Source organism: Oncorhynchus gorbuscha, linkage group LG05, assembly GCF_021184085.1.
Source record: "Oncorhynchus gorbuscha isolate QuinsamMale2020 ecotype Even-year linkage group LG05, OgorEven_v1.0, whole genome shotgun sequence".
Lineage (NCBI taxonomy): Eukaryota > Metazoa > Chordata > Actinopteri > Salmoniformes > Salmonidae > Oncorhynchus > Oncorhynchus gorbuscha.
This window is the reverse complement of record NC_060177.1, coordinates 52566828-52579544: the sequence shown is the minus strand read 5'-3', so window position 1 is coordinate 52579544 and position 12717 is coordinate 52566828. Positions and strand designations below refer to the sequence as shown.

At 46.7% G+C, this 12717-nt stretch overlaps 1 protein-coding gene across 3 annotated transcripts in view; it reads right to left on the bottom strand.

Moving 5' to 3' along the window:
* The window catches only part of LOC124036023 (disabled homolog 2-interacting protein-like), a 105419-nt gene that overhangs the window by 3738 nt on the left and 88964 nt on the right, over positions 1-12717 (bottom strand). For 2 of the 3 annotated variants that reach the window (XM_046350076.1, XM_046350079.1), the window contains 10 exons: positions 12202-12355; positions 11291-11389; positions 10612-11166; positions 6477-6621; positions 5488-5632; positions 5035-5271; positions 4674-4875; positions 4210-4406; positions 3112-4012; positions 1731-1883 (listed from right to left, as the gene is read on the bottom strand). In XM_046350076.1, the coding sequence (XP_046206032.1) occupies positions 1731-1883; positions 3112-4012; positions 4210-4406; positions 4674-4875; positions 5035-5271; positions 5488-5632; positions 6477-6621; positions 10612-11166; positions 11291-11389; positions 12202-12355 (2788 nt within the window). The remainder of the gene's footprint in view (positions 1-1730; positions 1884-3111; positions 4013-4209; positions 4407-4673; positions 4876-5034; positions 5272-5487; positions 5633-6476; positions 6622-10611; positions 11167-11290; positions 11390-12201; positions 12356-12717) is intronic. The other variant, XM_046350077.1, reaches the window with a different exon arrangement.

The window sequence follows — 12717 nt, the reverse complement described above, 5'->3', positions numbered from 1 at the left end:
TCGATACTTGTTTTTGTAAGAAGTGTTGACATGCTGAATGCACCGAGCTGTCTGTTTAAACTACTAGCACACAGCTCTGACACCCATGCATACTCTACAGGACATGCCACCAGAGGTCTCTTCACAGTCCCCAAGTCCAGAACAGACTATGGGAGGCGCACAGTACTACATAGAGCCATGACTACACGAAACTCTATTCCACATCAAGTAACTCATGCCAGCAGTAAAATTTGATTTGAAAAAAAGACAAAAATACACCTTAGGGAACAGCAACACAAACATAGACAAATGCATACAAACACACAATAACATACACACATGTACACATTAGATTTTGTGTTATAGATATGTGGTAGTAGAGGGCACACGGTTAATTAATATGTTGTGAAATCTATTATGAATGTATTTAAAATGTATAACTGCCTTAATTTTGCTGCCTTGGCAGCAGCGAATGGGGATGCATAATAAATACAAACACAGTTCCTAGTCATGCTGTGAAAAGCAGACTGGGTTCAAATGCAGGATCCTGCAAAGCTTTTGGGTACATTTCTGCTGTCTCTATGAAGTTTTGCAAGCAAGTGAATACAAAACAAATATAAAATAATACATCCCACAGCAGTAAACAAGCTGCACGATCAACCTCTTAAGTCAAATGGGATTTAAAATGTAGGGATTTTACGTCCAACTTTGAATGACATTCCAGACACTGCCCTTGCTTAAGGTACTTGACAACATAAAAACCGTACAGTACACTGAACTGGGTCCACAACCAGAATGACGCCGCATTTTTTAAATATTCTACTTTAGCAATTTAGTACTACATTCCTGTCTTTTTTTAATACAAACCTATTAAAGTGCCCTTCAACTAACGATTTTCTAAAAGGGATTTATTGGAAGTGATTGACCAACATAACAAACAGTGGTTGGATTCGTAAGAATCACCCCTATCGCTTTAAAAGGACAGCGATTGGTTCTCCCTTTGGCAGACCTAACATCTTTGAAATAATCACTAAAACACCACATGAAAAGAAAAGTTGAAAACCACCTTGGAGTTGAAAACTATTCATTTGTGTATGTGTGTGATGAAAATGTGTCAAGTGTCTTTGGCTTTATAAGTGTGCGCGAGTGCAATATGTTGCTGGTGTATAATTCATTGGAGAAGCTCGGAGAATTGGCAGAGGGAGGGCACCCTCTTGCTTTGTCACCACGGTGTCTTTTGAGATATGGCCTCTCTTGAGCTGCAGTACGGGCCGTTCAGCCGGGCCGTTCAGCCGGGCCCCCTCTGTCTGCCTACATCTAAACAACGTCAGAATAGAAGCTAATTGAACGCGTACGCAAAACTATAAATACACGACCAGTATATATCAGGGGGCATCTCTCCGCGCGCACAGAATCATTTCCCATACTACTTAAGCAGCATTTACCCTTCAATATTCACGTGAATTCAAATCATGGACAAGCCTGCTAGTAGGGAGAGACACAGTGCCTTTGTTATGCCTTTGATTTTGGTTCCTCAACACATTCACTTCCGTGTTGGCAATCAACAACAACCCTCGAATCACGTAGTAATTTGCTCCCGTTCATCTTTTATGACTTCCTGCTCCTCCTCTGAGGTAATAAAGATGACGTCTGTAAGTGGCTGTGCTGAACAATATGGTGATGTGGGTGCTGTAGCAGGTGCCAGGTTTAAATTATTATTTTCTTTTTAGAAGAGGCTAGACGTTTGTTACCTTTTCGGTTTGAGTGAGCTCCTCTTTGCTTCGAAGGTCTTCCCTGTGCTTGGTATCTGGGTCAACTCCCTCGTGGTCTAAATACTGCACATTCATATTCAACAGCCAGGCAGCAGTGCGGTCCAGAGCATTGGGGTTCACAGGGGAGGGGGCCTGGTGGGAACGAACACGCATACACATCACGCACACACAAAGCCTTCTGGTAAGTCATAGGAGAAGAAGCGCAGCAGGGTAAATGACTGCTGCACGATGACGATCACACGCTAGAATGAGAAGCCAGTGTCTACAGAGGAGTAGAGGAGAGCCAGTGTCTTCAGCTAGGAGGATTTAGAGGAACAACTGACACAAGTGGGAAGGCACAGAGGGTGATTCTTTTGCATTGTCCATCTGGCATTGTCTTTGTCAAGGTTATTACAGAATCATGAGAGCTTGGTCTCACGTCTCTAAAAACTTGATCAAGAAGATCTGAACCATTGATTTGTTTAAAAGCAAAATGGCTTCTTTAGTCTGTATGTTAAACCAGTCTTTTCACCTGCCCCCATTTCTCGTATAACCCCTTCTACTCCGATTGAGACCTGGAGACTGCCACACACACCCACAGAGATCAAGCCCAAAATAGAGTAGGACACTTGTTTTGTTTTAATCGTGGGGGGGCAGTTGAGTTTAGATGGCAAATGCTTTAACATTTTATAAGGAGGATTTATTCACAACACGTACAAAAAGGATTTAGTTGAGCGGAACAGGCATTTAATAACTACTCCGGTGTCCACAGTCACACAATTAATTCTGCTTGTCTAGTCTGTTAGCAGGCTCCAGCGCTGAGGCCTGTAGGGTAATGCCTGTGGCTCACTGCCCTGGGTGATTTGCTATTGGCTCAGCAAGGCTGAGTGTTATGATAGCTTATTGAGGCCAGTTGGGCTCTCCATTACATACCCTCTCCACCCACCACTGTGACTGTGAGCTGGATACGTCCACTGAGGTCATATCCTGCCTGGCTCATCCCTCTAGGCCACAGATGAAGTTTGGCTGTGGGTATTTTTCTGTAGTTCTGCCATTGGTTATTCCTCATCAGAATCTTAATATCTCTCGAGCCAGAGTTTGGATTTATACTCGTGCTGCAGGTAGGAAATACGATTCTGATGAGGAATAACTCTCCATAACCAATGGATGAAGTCCAGAATAATACGCACAGCCAAGCCCATTAGCGTTGCTAGCCAAACGTCAGTACGTGCAATCCAAACTCTGGCTCGATAGTTATTAAGTAGTTAGTCAACCAAGAGCTTATCTCTAATAAAAGCAAGCAGACTGTGGCTGTCCAGAATAATAGTGAGAACCCCCCCTCCTCACACACACACACATAGACGTGACATGCCCTACTCACTTTATGCAGGGTGTGCTGCTTGGTCTCAGGACTGTCCCCTTTGGATGAGGACGACTGCTGTCTCAACCGGGTGCCGCCACTGGGCCCCCAGTCGGGAGATGATGACATCATGCTGCCGCTGGAGGGCCGCGGCCCAGGGTAGGCCGCCTGGAGCATGTGTGGCGGCGTCCTGCCCCTGGTGACGGGCGGAGGGGGCTGGTCTATCCTGCGCTGGGGACCAGAGCTGTTCTGCCTCGGTTCCATGAGGGACAGCTGGCGGCGGGTCGTGAACTCCCCTGAGCGCCGCGCAAACTCCTCACTGCTGCTGCCTCCCCCGCTCCCGACTGCAACCCCCTGGGTGAGGAATACGCCCTGGTGCTTGGGGGCATCCTCTGTGTTGTTGCCCTGAGAGCTGTGAGAGCTGTGGCCCTCGGAGCCTGAATCGGCCAGGGGACCCCGCGGGGACATGGTCATGCCCGTGGCCATCTGGTAAACAGGGTTCTGGAATGAAAGCGGGGCCAGGAGCTGGGAGGGCCTCCCTGGACCTAGGGTGCTGCTTTCTGTGCTAGGGTTGGTGGGGGTCTGAACCATTCTCCTGAGGGTGGGTCCGGGGATAATGCCCTGAGGCGTGCGGGCGGCCCAGCCCCCCGGCCCAGGGGCGACGGGGGACTGGCATTCATTGAGGAGCATGTCGCTGGGGGAGGCAGGGCGGGGGACAGGGGTACTCTCCGGGCTGCGGCTATCTTGCAGGTCCACCATTGATAGACTCTTGCTGCCGTTGGGGAGCTGCACCTCAGCCTCGTTGGCCTCCGAGTAGCTGGAGCTTCTGGCTGGAGACTGCTGGATGCCAGAGTTCCTCGTCACAAAGAATAGGTCCTTGTTCTCTGGGGTTGGCGACGGTAGCCTCGTAAAATCAACCAGCCTGCACCAAGACAACATTGAAAAATTAGATACATTTTGTTTTGACCCGGAGACACTGTAAAGATAATGTCCTTGTGGTTCCCAAAGAACTGTTTAAAAAAATTGCAGAAATGTAAAATCAACATCTATTAAAATAAATATTGAAATGCTGTAATCCTCAGATCTCTGCAGGTTGTGTGTCATACAAAGCACAAATACCCAGAAAGCTCACTGTCCATGACCATCTTGTGGATAGGCAGGCCGGTGGAGAGGCTGCAGCCTGCCAGGGGGAGGGGAAGGGGGGGGGAGCCCATACGCTCTGTGGGGGTAGACACCTGGACCCCAGACGGATTGGTCAGTGCTGAGTTCACGTCCCGCAGGATACGTGCCAGTGGACCCAGCTTAGAGGCTGTGCTCTGCAGGGACACAAAATAATAATGTCAAGTATAGTTCTTTACAATTTCTCCCATGAACTTCCTATGAATTCATTATTTAGTAACATGTCTTTTCACATATAACATCTACATGGTGACAATAGAATGCTGTCCTAGGCAAAATGTGCATCTTTCTGTCAAGCCCATTGAAAAGGACTGATTTCCGGTAGCTCTGCTTGCGGAAAGTAGCGAGTATCATGAGGTTGCCTTTAGAGAGTAAATCAAAGTAGTGCGGTGTAATCCTGGTACCTGGTCCAGCTGAGAGACTGCCTCGGCCAGCAGGGAGTGCAAGGTGGAGAGCTCGCGGCCCAGGTCGATGTAACCCTCGAACCCTGCCGTGTTGGAGATGGTCTCTGGGTTGGAGATCTCCAGCAGGAAGCGCTGCATGTTGGTCCACTCGTGCTCCAGGAAGTGGTTCATAAAGGACATGTACTCCTCCTTGTTACCAAACCTGGACAGACAAAGAAACAAAAAACAAAACAGGGGGGAAATGATGCTATTTTCATCAGATAAACAAATATACAAGTATATTTTCATGGTTGCGCACACGTATGTACGCACACACACTCGTTCACACGCAATCGCAAAACACACACACACCCGCACTTACTTGGTGAAGTTGGCGAGGTTCTGTGTGACCTTGGCGATGAGGGTGAGGGTTCGCGCGGTGCGGTCATCTGGGTACTCCTGCATAAGGTTGAAAAGCGACGGGGACATGACGGCCGGACACAGGAAGCGCAGGAACAGGGAGGCGCTGATAAGCCGCTCGCTGATGTCCGGCCGGCCCCGACTGCTGCACTCCTGCCTCCACGAGGCAAACACCTCTTTCAGCTCCCGTGGAAAAACACTGGTAGAGAAGGAAATATTACCTCTAAATAAAATACCTTCCTTCCATGAATGCAGTACCACCATGTTGTTTTTGACTTGACCTTTTGCACAATTCACGCTTTCATTATTGATTCGATAATTGTGAAAGCCCTGAAAGATGGACACTTGATAGTAGAGTATGAGGGCTAATGCTAGCTAATTGCATTGCATTGGTGGGGGGGAGGGTTGTATTTACCGGTAGGAGTCGATGATCTTGCAGAAGGCCAGTTCACAGCACATCTTCAGGTTGCTCTGGTGCTCAGGGAGGTCTCCCGAGGAACACTTACCCGGGTCCACCTCACAGTTCTCGTCTGATTCGTACAGGGCTTTGATGAACTCGCCTAGAAGAGGGAGGGAGGGAGGGCGCACAGCACACAGGCCTGGGGTCAGCACTATGTCTAGGACTACAATCTACAGTACATATAGGCTTACAGTTACGGAGTGGTTTTTAATGGAAAATTAATTAATTAATTCAATTCAGATTCAATTTCTTTTGGCACTAAAATCCCTCCATATAGAGTACAGTTATGCTAGTTGGAACACACGAATGCCATGCACACTGATAGAAATCCCACTTATTGTACTAAGAAAACTGCTGCTGCTATTTGTTTTTGACTGTTCATGGACAACTGGATCATTATAAAGTGGTGAGTTAAATATCCTGTGGCCCATGGCAAAACGTGCAAAAAAATGATATTTGTACATGGCCATAGACATCAGATCAGAGATTTAAAATCACAGGTTTCTTACTTCTCGCCGCCCACGCAAATAGATTGAGGAATCATTTTCTCTGCAGAAGTGATCGTCTTTCACCAACGTCTTAAGTTGTGTTGATAGACGACCAAAGAAAGAGCCCAGAGTTCTCCGACAGGCTTCTTCTATACCTTTTTCATACATTCATACTTTCAAAATCGGGCCAGTCAACCTTCAAGGACAGGCTGCCTTTCTGAATCATTCAACACGGCTTCATACAAAGTCACTTTACAGAAAAACTATGAATTATTGATCCGAAAAGAATTGAAGATCTGTGTCTGGAGAGATACTAGCCTGGACGTATGATACTTAATGTACAACCCATAGGCCTATTTCCACGCGTTCTTCGCTCCTTCGCTCTCAACTAAAAGCATTTCTCGCTCTACTGTAATGGCAGCACTCGCTCGTTTAGGGTGTGTGGGTGTTACTTACCTAGTGCGTCTTGCAGGTACTTCTGCCCCACCAGTTTGAGGTACTCCTCGATGGCTTTGGTGGCCAGCGTGTTCTCCCTGAAGATCAGGTGTTCGTTCTCCCCACAGCGATCCACTTCTGACATCATCAGGTCCGTCAGGAAGTCCTGAAAGAAACATGGAACAGTGAGGCAGTGTTCCAACACTTTGAAAATCCTTCTTTCCTGTGATCTCACCCCATTGAATAGATGACAGCAAATCATCCACCACATAGTTTTCACAAACCCCGTCATGTCATCATAACCATTTCTCCCAAGGAAGGGAGGAAGACAGTATGCATTTGGAAAAGCATCGGAACAGGGCACCGGTGTCACCTCGTCCCATGTTCACCTCCAAGAACTTGCCCGACACAACATTGACAACACGGTGAGCAGTGAAAGGCTGATCAGCGCCGAATCATGGAACTAGGCAACCAGCACCACTGCTTTACCAAGGTGTGTTATGATCAAATCAAATTGTATTTCTTATACGTGCCGAATACAACAGGTGTAGGTAGACCTTGCAGTGAAATGCTTACTTAACCAACAATGCAGTTAAGTATTAACTCAAATAAACTGAAGTAAAAAATATATATATATTAAATAAGAAAAGTAACAAATGTGGTAGTGATCTCTGTAGACAAGTCCTGTGAAGAGACTTACCGTAGATTGGCTCATTTGCTGGCAATACACGCTATCAACGTGATCTGAAATGCAGCATGTTTACAGTCTTCTACATAAATAAATAACAGTGTACTACTATTGCTGCACAGCCCAGGCCTGATGTTGAGCCTGATATATACTGAAAGCAGTGGGTTTGGAGAGAGAGTCAGTCGCAGGCACCTCAGACAAAAGTGATGACTCACTCTTACTCTCTTATCGATTCTGGTCTAATGGATCAAGTGGTTCATCCCCCCCCACACCTACAGTCACTCTCAGGCTGCGTCTTTCTTAGCCGGTCACACTCGCTCTCCATGAGCTCCTGTTATCTGCTCCAGCTCCGTCTGACTGCAGTCACTTCTATGGGAGGCCTGTGGGGGTAGTCTAGCGCTAGGCTATGCATGCTAATGAGGTGTCAAAGGGAACGTGCTGTCGTCATCTTAAAGTCTGCACGAGAGAGAGGTAGACATTTCAGCTACTGCATATGCACAGTATGGAGCTACTGTGTCAGCCGAATGTAGGCTAGCTACCCGAATGCTCCTTGTCAACATATCTGCTGTCCCCCTGGCTCACACAAGCCGTGAACCCCGTGCCAGATCATTCAACCATTATGCTCTCTGGAGGATGCAGAGGATTATGAATGTATGATGTGCTGTATATCCTGTGTAGGGCAGGCTGCATGGCAGGACATGAGTCAGAGCACTACCTGCTTGTGTGTTGAATGAGGATTTAAGGGCTTAATACAGCACCCCTCTTAGCCCTCATCACTGATGATGACGCTCATCCGTGGTTGATGTGGATGAGCAGCAAAGCCCAACTCAGCCACACACACACACACACACACACACACACACACACACACACACACACACACACACACACACACACACACACACACACACACACACACACACACACACACACACACACACACACACACACACACACACACACACACACACACAGCTATACCCGTCTCACACTACTGTGATGAGCCATGCCGACATGTGAAAAGGGTTTTGCTGTCCCTACTTCTACAGTACCCTCAGACAGAACTGGAGAATGGCTAGGGAAGTCTTAACATGCACCGACTGCACACACTAACAGTTTGCACACGAACAGACTATACGAGGTGGGTTTGTAAATAGATCACATTGAGCAATATTGTGTTGAGGTGGAACAACCCTTTAAAAAAAAGAAATTGAAGTCGACAGCCACAGTCATTTCAATCAAATTAAAGAGATCCATTTGGTGAGAGAACGCCTCTAGATTAGGAGAAACCTCTTTGAAAGTGTAGATTCATGGACCTCTATCTATCCATCTATTGGATAAGGGCAAGCGAAACAGTGAACTGAAATGAGAGGGAGGGGGTGTGAGCCACTACGGGGCAGTGGATAAATGCAAAACGAGGCAAAGTCCCAATTGTTTCCCAGAGCAGAAAGTAGGCTAACATTAGAGAAAGGTTGTTTAAAACGAAGCTCCATCGCCCTGGTGCTGTTTCTACTAATACAAGCTGCTGTAGGGCATGGACATTCTTACAGTGCTGTTACATAAGCAGGAGCAATGTTTGAGGGTCAAAGTCTTAAAAGACTTTTCTGTGCTGAAACAGCTATCCTCAATGACGACCGATGACCTTGTGCACCAGAACACACACACACACTAGCGTTATTAGCGTTCTGCCTCACTGCGTGGTTTTACCGCAGGAGCTGGAGAGTGGGTGGAGCAAAGCAGGAATTAATGAGGACGACAAAGCTAATTATCACAGGGGGCTGACACCGCTTTCCTCCCTGGGAATGGTGAGCGAGAAGACAGCCCAGTGGCCGTGTAACACAACCACATTCATATGAGATACAGCATTGATTGCTGCTAGATCACGTTCATGTGGCTCCTGTAGTGGTGGAAAAAATACACAATTGTCATACTTGAGTAGAAGTAAAGATACCGTAACAGAAAATGACTCAAGTAAAAGTGAATGTCACCCAGTAAAACACTACTTGAGTAAAAGTCTAAAAGTATTTGATTTTAAATATACTTACGTATCAAAAGTAAAAGTATAAATAATTTAAAATATCTTATATTAGGCAAACCAGAAGAAACCAGTTTTTATTTTATTTTGGATAGTCAGGGGCACACTCCAACACTCAGACATGATTTACAAATGAAGCATTTGTGTTTAGTGAGTCTGCCAAATCAGATGGCAGTAGGGATGAGCAGGGATAATCTCTTGATAAGTATGTGAATTGCACCATTTTCCTGTCCTGTTAAGCATTCCAAATATAACTAGTACTTTTGGGTGCCAGGGAAAATGTATGACCTAAAAAAGTACATTATTTTCTTTAGGAATGCAGTGAAGTAAAAGTTGACAAAAATATAAAGTACAGATACCCCAAAAAACAACTTACTTTAAAGTATTTGTACTTAAATACTTTACACCACTGCTGAGAAATGAAACACTTCTCCAGGCGTGGTGAGATTTTATGGTCTGCACAGTGTGCAATAAAGATGGAATGTGGATAAAGACCGAATTTGAATATGATGACCTCTCTCTTTTTCTCTCTCTCCATAGTAAGGGAGATTTTGTTGTGTGGAGTTCGGCCAGATTTCTCAATTCCATACAGTGGGTCAATGTTACCGTTTCAAAAATATCGAAACAACAATCCCTCAATGGGATGTATTGATTCTCTGAATAAGAGAAGGACATTTTACCACATAGCCTAATGTATGGCAAGTGGTCATAAAAAGGGACTGAATTGAAATGGTCTATGCGATTGTTTGAAATGCAACATTGTGGGGTATTAGCAACAGGTTTGCTGTTTCAGCCATGTCAGTCAGTGTACGCAAGTCCTCTCTCAGCTAGTCCTCATTAGAAAGTACTTGTCCTCAGTCCCCCAATCACACACTCTAAGCAGGAGGGGTGGATTCAGTTGTTTTTCCACAGCATGTGAAGGCTGAGTCACATCCATTATAACACAATGGAAAAACGTTCTAAAGCCTTTTGCAACGGAAAACTAAAATGAGCCAGGTAGTCCGTTCATGTTTCTGTTTGTTTTCTTCCGTTTGAACTCTCCATGAACACGACCCTAATCCCAACCCAAACAGGAAGCATTCACATTCCTCCAGGAGACTGTTTACGGTAAGCACGGGGAAGGAGGACTCCCAAAGACTAGGCTAAGTTACAAAGCCCCTGGTGAAAAACGAGGCTCACTGGACCTTTAAACCCCTTTACCTTAATACAGCTACTGTGTGCAATATGCAGCTGAGATTATGTTGATTGTTGCTTATTTGAGACAACGGTATCACTGATTGTGAGTAATCAAAGGTTTCACAGCTGTGATGAGTAAAAATACGATTTCTTGGCGAATATCAATTTGATCTAGGTCGTGTTTATTGTCGACATTTGGCAACGTGACTATTTTGGACTATCATAGAACACAGCCTCTGGAGAGTAGGGTGCCTTACCTTAGCCTTGCCGGTGCTCTGTAGGATGTGCACCAGGGCACTGGCCATCTCCTCCTTGTTCTTCACACTGAGGCCAGGCTCCATGATGGAGCACATCAGCATGTAGTTATTGGTAATGTACTCCGCAAACTCCTTATAGGACTCCATAGGCAGGATGCTCATGCTCTGGTACCGCGACTTGAGCCGAATCATAGGTCCGGGAGTTTTCCCTTTGCTCGGGTTGGGCGTGCTCACAGAGTACCACTTCTCCACGAACTGGCGTCCCGTGACGGCGCCGGTGGGAATGATGACCAGGCCCACATAGCTGTTCTTGTCCTTCTTTTTCTTTTTATCAGTCTCCTTGTACAGGTGGACGGTGACACTTTTGATGGCGGGTAAGTTGTTGAACTCAAAGTGCTCTCCCCAGAACACATTGTCTGTCTTGAGTTTGCAGGTAGTCCGTGCGTAAAGCGTGTCGTCCAGACACAACTCACAGAAGTACCTTTTCTTGGCTGGAAGGTCCTTGGCCTCAATAATCCACAATTTCAGCAGGTTCTCCACACGCCGACTGTTGTCCTGTGAAAAACATCAAACATGTGCAACTTCAAACAACAACATTTTCATTGGTGTTCTGTGCTCATGGGTTCTACTGTATTGCTCTTTCCTTCCACAGAGGGCCCACTACTTGTATAGGGTTTACCTTGTTTGGATTTACAGCTCTCCTTAAGTTCTCCATCCATTTGTCCCTCTCGGCGGATGACCGACACGAAAAGCATTTTGTTCCAGTGGAAGTGGTCACCTGTGAAGTATTGCAGACAATTAAGCCCTTCCCTTTATGAAAAAGACCCATATGAAAGCAGGGTTGGGTATCACACACACACACACACACACACACACACACACACACACACACACACACACACACACACACACACACACACACACACACACACACACACACACACACACACACACACACACACACACACACACACACACACACACACACACACACACACACACTTCAGCTGGGCTGCAGGGTCTGTGCACAGTGCACACTGATACAATGCATACTGAACACTGAGCCTGGACAGCCATTGAAATCCTCTTGCACTTGTCCACGAGAGAAACGCTTGTCCACTCGGTCACAGAGCCATGGTCTGTCCAGCTGGCAGCGTGCTTTAGCATAATAGGCAGTAAATCGTTGTGAATTGGGCCCTCTCGGAGCTCACCTCTCTGAGCAAATCCAGAGAGCAGGAGCATGGAGATGCCAACAGATGGGCCAGACAGACACACATGCCACTACCAGGCATGAAGAGGGGAAGGGAGACCCTCCTGGCAGTGGGGACGCTCCCTAGCAGATGCCCAGCCACACACTCACACTACCCAAAGGCACTGGCTGCTTGACAAACATTGAGGGACCCGCCCACCTTTTATTACGCAGGTTTTCAGACCAAGGTAATGACGACGAAAATAAAGAGATTAGACACCATGCATTATATACAGTGCTTCAGGATCCTAAAAGACGCTATTAAAAAGAGTCCGCAGTTAGCGAGCCTTGAGCTGTGGCAGTCATGAGAGGCAGTGGTGGCGCTGGTGGGAGGGGCTCACCTCGAAGCAGTAGTCCTGGCCCAGGATGCTGCTGTGCACCGGTTTGATCAACACCTCGTCCTCCATGCTGAGATCCAAAGCTTCTACTCCACTGCTGGGGCTGAACAACGACTCATGAGACCGTGATTCCTTCAGCCTAGGCATTAGATGGGATCTGGGGGAGAAGAGGAAGAGACGCGGTCAGTCATTCACACAAATACAACATCTCAACATAGGCAACAGTCAGCTATGTCCCACACTGAGGGAAGAGGGCTGGGGAAGGCATGTGTTCCAATAACAGACTAGTGTTGTGGGTACACCCTGTCGGATGCCACTGGCTCTGGCCCTACGGGGTTGGCATGACTGAGATCTCCATTATTTCCCAGCTGGTAGCTCTCCTGCTTGGATGGGCTTTTGATGGTCTGGCAGGTGGGGACACTGCTCCAATAATGCTTTATAGGGCCTCTGGCAAACAGCAGAGCACAGCTGCAGAGAGAAGGAGGTGGCAATCTGACTCGTCACTCAGTCACTAGGCAG